The 8,197-nt window shown below is 38.9% G+C and overlaps 2 protein-coding genes across 7 annotated transcripts in view; one reads left to right on the forward strand and one right to left on the reverse strand.

Moving 5' to 3' along the window:
• Nucleotides 1–1,930, forward strand: part of LOC105395686 (potassium voltage-gated channel subfamily H member 8) — a 58,127-nt gene extending 56,197 nt beyond the window's left edge. For all 6 annotated transcript variants that reach the window (XM_048623398.1, XM_048623400.1, XM_048623399.1 and 3 more), the window contains 3 exons: nucleotides 344–542; nucleotides 791–949; nucleotides 1,181–1,930. In XM_048623398.1, the coding sequence (XP_048479355.1) occupies nucleotides 344–542; nucleotides 791–949; nucleotides 1,181–1,576 (754 nt within the window). In that variant the 3' untranslated portion in view covers nucleotides 1,577–1,930. The remainder of the gene's footprint in view (nucleotides 1–343; nucleotides 543–790; nucleotides 950–1,180) is intronic.
• A 3,085-nt stretch (nucleotides 1,931–5,015) lies between these two features.
• On the reverse strand, nucleotides 5,016–8,125 carry LOC105395685 (NECAP-like protein CG9132). The gene is made up of 5 exons (XM_011567645.3): nucleotides 7,913–8,125; nucleotides 7,626–7,831; nucleotides 7,360–7,541; nucleotides 6,850–7,052; nucleotides 5,016–6,512 (listed from the first exon to the last, which is right to left on the reverse strand). Exons 1-5 carry the CDS (start codon nucleotides 8,005–8,007, stop codon nucleotides 6,455–6,457), a joined length of 744 nt encoding a protein of 247 aa, XP_011565947.2. The 5' UTR covers nucleotides 8,008–8,125; the 3' UTR covers nucleotides 5,016–6,454.
• Nucleotides 8,126–8,197: the final 72 nt, after the last annotated feature.

An 8,197-nucleotide genomic window follows, 5' to 3' on the forward strand; every position in this document is an offset into this window, starting at 1 on the left:
TAGTATATCTGAGGATGATGAGAATGCCGATGATAATGCCCTGTCGCCCAAGAAGCCACTACCGCTGGCTACGGCGAGCAGTCCGCGGCATGCCTAGTAGTAGGTGAGTATGAGGAGGAATCTGCAGAAAATTAGTTTTTTTTATAACTTACAGGTGTAAAATGTACCTACCAATAAAGAAGTAGTACTTAAGTAGGTACATTTTTGTGTTTTATATGAAGATAACTAAGTTATTTATTGCGAATCTCATATTTGCGGTAATCCCTAAAGTACCTGCCTATCCCATCAGCTAACTGAAAATACTCAAACATACATTTTCAGTTCTCTAACTCCATTTGTCCAGGTCGGACGGCCAGCGCCTCACGCACCGTGAGTTGCGCGAGCGCATCGAGCGGCAGCGCTCGGTGGCCACGCCGAAGGTGACGCGCGCAGACTCGCTCGAGGGACTCAACCTGGAGGTGCACAACACCAGGTCCTCTGTCGACCGACTGGACACCCAGGTCTCCAGCTTGCACCATGATGTCGCTACGTTGAGTATAGAGGTAAGTCTTTTACAAATACTCTTGGAATCCTTAATCCACTTGCTCCACTTGCAGTAGGTAATGCTAAACTACTGCATTGCATGGCTTTACATTAAATGGTAACATCATCTTGTCTACATCATTCCAAATAGCGATAAAGCTCCATAGAGCGTAGTCTGCCCGCGCCTCATAACATCAGCAACAAAAGTCCAAGAGGACGTCCAAGACAACTTCTTCCTACCTCATGAATTCCTCATCAACTCCCGTAGGTCCGCAACGCGATCCAAGCGCTGCAGGAGATGGCGACGGGCCCGGCGGCGGCGGGCTGGCACGCGGCGCACTCCAACCCCGACCTGCAGTGGGGGTCGCCGCCCAACCAGCTCGCGCGCAGCTGCAGCCACCCGCCTGACGTCTTCTGCTGGGACCAGGTTACTATATGAGCATGCTCAATCTTTATGCCAATATGTGATTTTGATTATTTATTGGTATTATGTGTTTACCACCAGCCATGAGTTTACTCAACTTCTTTTCTAGTTAGAAAAAACTCTTTATGGTCATTATCTTAGGAACCAATATGATCAGTCAATTCATGAAAGAACAAACAACAAAGTACCTTACCCTTTGGATCACCTCACCGCCAAGATTTTGCCTCATTACAGCAGGAACGTCCGCTCTCGCCGGAGAAGCCAAAGATCCACCGGAGCACGCAGACGGAGCCGTTCCTGCACCTCGTGACGCAGTACATCATGGAGCACCCGGGCACCGTGCTGCTGCTGCTGGGGCTGGACCCGCGCGCCGCGCTGCCGCCCGTGCTGCCGCCCGAGTACTACGAGCCGCGGCGCCGCGCCAGCGCGCTGGAGCAGATCGAGGAGGCCGAGCCCGGCAGCGCCACGCCGTCCAGCGGCCCCACCCCGCCCCCCGCGTCCCCGCCCCCGCCGCGCCTGCCCCTGCGCACGCGCTACTCCGCCAGCGACCTCTGCGAGGAGGCGGACCGGCTGCTCGCGCGGCCCTCCCTGCCCAGCACGCGCAGCCTCAAGTTCAACGTCAACAGCTAGGTCCACGTTATTCCATTTAGTCCACCCTGCTCACTAGGTAGTCCACGACTGTAACGCAGTCTTGATTGATATTCAATTAAGTATTATGTAGTGTAAACTACCCTTTTGTATTTTCATCGTTCCCTGTACTAGATTAATGGTATTTATGAACGAAATCTGTGTGATAAGTCTATCCAATAATTAGGATTTTACGATTTATAGTTATGTAGAGATGGTTATTTATAAAAGAACCGAACCCTTGTTCTATTTACAAACTTTTGTACATATCATGAGCATACTTAGCGTGTAAGCAAATCAAAGTTTTATTGTTACAGAGATACACTATCTAAAAAATATACCTACCTATGTACTTAATCTACTTTATTTATTAGTTAAATTAAGTCAAATAAAAGTCTAGTCAGTTGTTATAAATAAATAATAAGTAGATACGGGACGGGTAGAGTGGTTTCGAATTGTTTAACAGTTGTTGATTAAAAAGCTTTTATTTTTAGTATTTTTATCTATTAACATGTTGGGAATTTGTAGCCGAACTACCTCCACGTGAAAAGAAATAGTTGAATTGTTTTCTATAAAGTATCTGTTTGTGTGGTGAATCAATTCTCAGGTCTTCCCATTAATAAACGTACTATTATTCATAGTGCTCTACCTACCAGCAGCATTAAGGGCTTGCACTTGTAAGTGGGTGCACCTTGGCTCACGAAGTAAGTATCTATTACCCATTAACTAGATATCAATCCAACCTTTTGTCGATTAACTTCGGTACCTACTACCATTGGTAGGTACCATTTGATAGAATGCATTGTTGTAAAATTTAATGAGATTTTTGATGTTATTTAACTTTACATACTTAGATAGTTAAGTAGACTACTACTAGTACTAGTTCTTGTTCTAAGTGATGATGTAAAAATATGAAAAATCGGTAACAAAGATCGGATTCGGAATAAGTTTTAATACAATAACTACTAACTTAAAAAATATTTAAAAATTGAATCTATGTAAAGACATTACAGGTACAGCTTAGACTCTTCAAGTTTTTTCTGTAATGTTGTACCTACAATATTAGTAATTAAATGTAAAATGCATAAAAGTTGGCTTCAGTGGCTAAAATAAATCAATTAAAAATTATCCCTATGTAGAGTGGAGCCTGTACCTTATATAAAAAACAGGACTAAACAAATTCCACAAAATGATAATCCTATTCTTCCTTCTTTGCTATAATAGGTCCAAAGTGCCAAAGCACCTATGCGCTTATAATTACTACCTATCTAATGTTGTATAGGTTACAATTTTTTATGAACGATGGCTAGTATCGCTACCAAAAAGTGGAATTATGACGTAACGTACATAAGAACGTTATGAACTAAGCAAAAACAGTCTGTAGTCCCCGCGCAGGATATTTTTAATATCTTCGAGATTTGCTGGACGTGCAAAATACGAGTTTACCTAAGCAGATAAACCATGCCATGCCGCGGGGACAGAGAACGACACCTTGTAGGTATACATAGGTACAGGGATGTTCGGAAAATGAATAGAATAACTTTTCGAGTTTATAAAGTCATTATGAACCAACCTGAATCCTGAGTGGAAATTCACCATAAAAATATATCATACACAAAAAATACCCTAAAAGTTTAGGTATAGGGGCAGCATAGTTACCTTGAATATCTACGATGCTTAGAAGGGCCCTATTATACCCGAAAATATCCGTGCGCCGAACAGCCTGTATCGTAGGTAAAGTAATAACTTGTCTAGAAATGTACTTGTTACTAAACATAATGTTAAATAAATTACATACATTACTTAAAAATCATTGATGATAATAAATTTATATAAGAACGGAGACGCTTACTAGAATAAATTAATAGGGGTGTATGGAGAACTGTGTGATACCGACGTTGAAATAAAAACAAGTGCAGTGCCTAAATTCTCATTTCTTGAAACTGTTTTCAATGTGAATTTAAGACAAGTATTCTATTTCTATGGAAAAATTACAACAACTTATTTTGTACATAAATCTATTCTGTAGTACAAACTTTATGAATTAGTAGGTACAATACAAATGAAAGTAATAAAGACGAATTGATGTTAAAAACCTCTAAGTTATTTTTCCCTTCGTAAACCCATTAATAAAGAACCACTAAACGTTTATATAAGTTCCGTTTATAACAGTTTCAGAAACTTTATTAGTGTCATCATCGTCATCATCATCATCTTATCATCCCGTACTACTGCCGCTGTAAATTGCTGCACCACCACAACACTTTCCTAGGCCTCCCTCAACAAACTGCTACCAGCCTGTCTTCGTTTGTCCTGAAGGTCTCCAACCTCCAACCGAGAAATCGTAAAATTATCCAGTTAAGTACTTACTTATATTTTATTTTCAAAATGGCATATGGTTATAGAACGCGACACACGGCAAGAGGTAATTAATTATTTAGAGAGGTAAGGTATTAATTAACGACATTTCCAAACCTATAACGTTCGATAGCAAGTATTGACTCGTAACATCGCTACGTGTATAATACAGGTACGTAGTTAGAACTGCCACCCATGCACGGTAAGTAAGCACAGCCGTTACCTATGTCATTAGGCTAACGAGCTTCCGTCCCGCTGCCGGTGTAGGCCAGTTGCAGTAGCAGCTCGCTCGGGCTGCTCGAGTTGCACGCTCGACGCGCTGCATGATTCGATTTACTAGCTACGAACGATGTCAGCGACAGCTACGAGTTACTTAACTTCTAAATTTGGTAGGGTTTCCCTCATCTCGTTTAGCGATTCAAGATTATGCGGTAATGTACTTACTTACATATAACCAATTAGTAGGTAATTAGATAGGTATTACTATTTATTCATCACAATAAATTATTGTTATTTATAATGTAACCTGCTAGTCCTATTCAGAGTATCCACGACATATGAAAATCTGTGGAATACTTACTTATATTTAAAAAAAACTTTAAATATTCTTACGTACGCCACAAACGATAGTACCTACGATAGTAGGTGAATACTATTCTATTCTATTCTATTCTATTCTATTCTCTGTGGGGGTGTAAGTACCTGCACCTGGCTCTCTCGAATGGAACCTTTGTGCATATCCCCAAGGTCTAAACTGCCTTCCTAAGCTTGGACCATTTCCACACCACGCTGGTCCACTGCGGGTTGGTGGGTTCACATATCTAGATGTGCTAGATCTAGATATGCAGGTTTCCTCACGATGTTTTCCTTCACCGTAAGAGCGATGGTATACATTGTACTTAAGTTAAAAGAACTCATTGGTACATGTCAGCGCCGGGATCGAACCCGCATCTCTGGCGTGAGAAGCGGGCGCTTACCCGACTGAGCTACCACCGCTCTAGGTGAATACTAATAATAGAATAGAATTCATTCAGGGTTGTAATTGAGAAAATAATGAATATTTAGAATAACATTAAAAGTATAGTTCAGGAATGATTTTCGTTTTATTTGTACATTATAATAGGTAGTTATGTAACAGTACTTACTGAAAATGCAGATCTACACAATAAGCCATGTGAACATACATTGAAAATCTGCATTCTAACATAAATAAGTTTAAGTACTCACTAAAACACTATACCTATTTCATTCACAACAATAAACATAGTACCTATTTACAATTTCTTACGCATATTGATTATCTCAACAGCATTCAATAACAACAAGATATTAGTATGCGAAAATAAACACTAAGATATCCATATTTTTTCATTTATATACCTTAGGTACATCGATCGTCGATCGTTAACATGACGGTTCAAAATATACATATAACTTTAACATTGGTACACAAGCTATCCGTTACATCATTGCGAAATCGATAGATATGCAGTTTAGTAATCTACATCTTATATTATTAAAAAGGAATGCAAGAACTAAAACTACACACAGTGTACCTACGTACTTATAAATTTCATTAATTTTTTTCATTTCTAAATAATTCTGATAGAACTAAAAGTGGGTCTTTATTTTTTATTACAGTACATACTTTTAATTATGAATATTAGTCGACAAAAATAAAGATAAGTAAATCTGTATTTTAAACCACACAGCACCTATTAGAAGATAATACATTATACTTATTGAAAACTGAATTGAAAGTGAAAATAGTGTAAAATATAAATGAAGAAGAATATGATATTTAAGTAAATTTATATTTATTTTAATCCCAAAACAGTGTCGAATACTGATTATTTAATAGGTAGGTATATCAGGAGTGTTGTACATGAACTTAATACGATCTAGAATCATAGCTGTCCAATAAATTTAAAGCCAACATTACTCTGTATAAAAATAATTAAAAAAAACTAATTGTGTATTATTCAAAAATATGTATTTATGTTATTATGTATACTGCGTAGCGCTATGTACGAAGACGAAGCGTTATTCCATTGTAGGTACCCAATAGGTAAGCAACGCACAGCATGATCAACACAATAAACCGTAAACTTATACTGAGGGTGGTATACCCACTACGAGAAGTAATAACTAAAATAATTTTATTACACACCAATGCTTTGTTATATTGTACAACTAAACAGCTATAATATTTAAAATTATAGCAAACATGGTAAGTAGATGCCGATAGATTTGAATACCCATGGTTAGTTATATAGGAATAGCGCGCATCTAGAACTACAAAAATACAGGGTGCGGAGCACAGACCTCTCATAAAAATATTTTTTTCTACTACAGTGATGCAAACAATGTAGTATTTATTATTTATCGTAATATATTACGTCGATTTTTTTCGATATATTATGACTCGATTAACTTGAACAACTCTATCAATAACGTGATACACATACAATACATTACTCTAATTAACTTACCAAAGTTATCACTTAAACACAATAATCTCCCTTAAAATTGAACCCAGTTTTGCTGATTTCCGGGAGTTGTAGCTTTCTGGTCGGCATTACTGGAAAGAAAGATTTTTATTTGGTTTAAAATATTAATGAAACTGCAATATCAATGTATACTTAAATCTGGCACAAGCCTACTCCTATAATATTAAAAACGTGAATGTTTGTAAGTATAGATAAATCGATGTTTGTTACTCTTCCACAAGAAATCAGCTGGAGCAATTTTTATGAAATTTGTTATGTAGAAAGGTATGACTTGGATTAAAATACGGGATATTTTTTGTCCCGGAATTCCCACGGGAAAACTTTTTAAGGAGAGGCTCAGCTAATATAATACAAACATCAACATTTTATGAAGTTAGTAGTTACATTTCAAAACAAAAACAAACAAACCTGGCAGAGTTAAAGTCCCCCCAATCGGAATTGGCAGTGGCACCAGGAGCAGTGGGGGTGGGCGCGTGCTGCGGCGACGGCGGCGGCGGCAAGCGCGAGGACCCGGCGCCTGTGCCTCCAGGCGGCGGCGGCAGCAGCGACCCCGCCGCCCCGCCCCCGCCAACCCCGCGCCGTGGCCGGGACCCTTCGCTACCATCTTTCTTCTGCAAGTTAATGTTGACACTTATAAATGCATTGACAGGACCACCTAAAATAGCTAGGTAATGTTCTGTGGTTAATTGATGAATGAGCTGAAACTTGTGGGCATGAAGAGATTGTCACTACTGCCAAAGAAATCTTCTCAAATTCATTTATGCCTGCTGAGTGATGTCAGGTTGATGATAGAAGGTCCAAAAGAATATAGGTAAGAATGTAAGCTGATATAATGAATAAAAACTATAATGAAATGTCATGATTCACCTTTGTAGTGCAACAAACAATGATAAGGCTTCTAGCACCGAAATAACTTACAGTGATCTTCATGTTTATCTTTATAGTCTCTCCTTCTTTGAAGCCGAGGTCCAGGGTCTCGGCTTGAGGCTGCTCTCCCTCCTGCTCCTTTCTTAACCACTTGAAGTGATCTTGCAGAGCAACATTCAGATCAAACGAATCTGATCTATCTCCAAAACCAAGCCCAATGTAAGCAGCTCTTCCTGCAACATAGAAACAATATTTAATGAGAGATCCAAAATTGTACCACTACAAATCTGCCACATCAACAAAATTTTACCACTTACCATTATCATCCTGGATTTTCGCAACAAAGTATCGAGAGCTATCAGTCACGGCCTCCAGAGCTACACCCGGGTACTTGTCGATGGGGCACTTCGCGAACAGCTCTCCTGTCACCTTGTCTTCTAGTTTCATGATCAGCTCCTCCCCCTTTCCCACAAGCCTCATTCTCCCAGTCCACTGAGGTTCCTGTAAGTTCCAATCAGCAGCCCTAAAAAGAACATTTCCTTTTACAGTTCACATAACAAGAACAGAAGTAAATATTAAATGATTCATATTAAATTCAGCCTACCTGTAGCCCCTGTTTGTTGTTTTAGGGGGTATTTTAAATACGAACACTTCATTTTTTACAAGGAGTACACTTTCGTAGGTGTCCATTAGATCCATATTAACTTATGATTATGCACGGCACACCAAAAAATATAGGGGAAATGCAAACAAGACTTTTTTGATATCAAAAAAGGGGAGGTAGACGTAGAGAAAGTGAAATTTGTGACACAATTTCAATCAATGTCAAAAACACAGAACAAATCTTTGAACTCATTTATCATTATTTTATTATTTAATCATTATTCTG

This window comes from Plutella xylostella, chromosome 10 (genome assembly GCF_932276165.1).
Source record: "Plutella xylostella chromosome 10, ilPluXylo3.1, whole genome shotgun sequence".
NCBI lineage: Eukaryota > Metazoa > Arthropoda > Insecta > Lepidoptera > Plutellidae > Plutella > Plutella xylostella.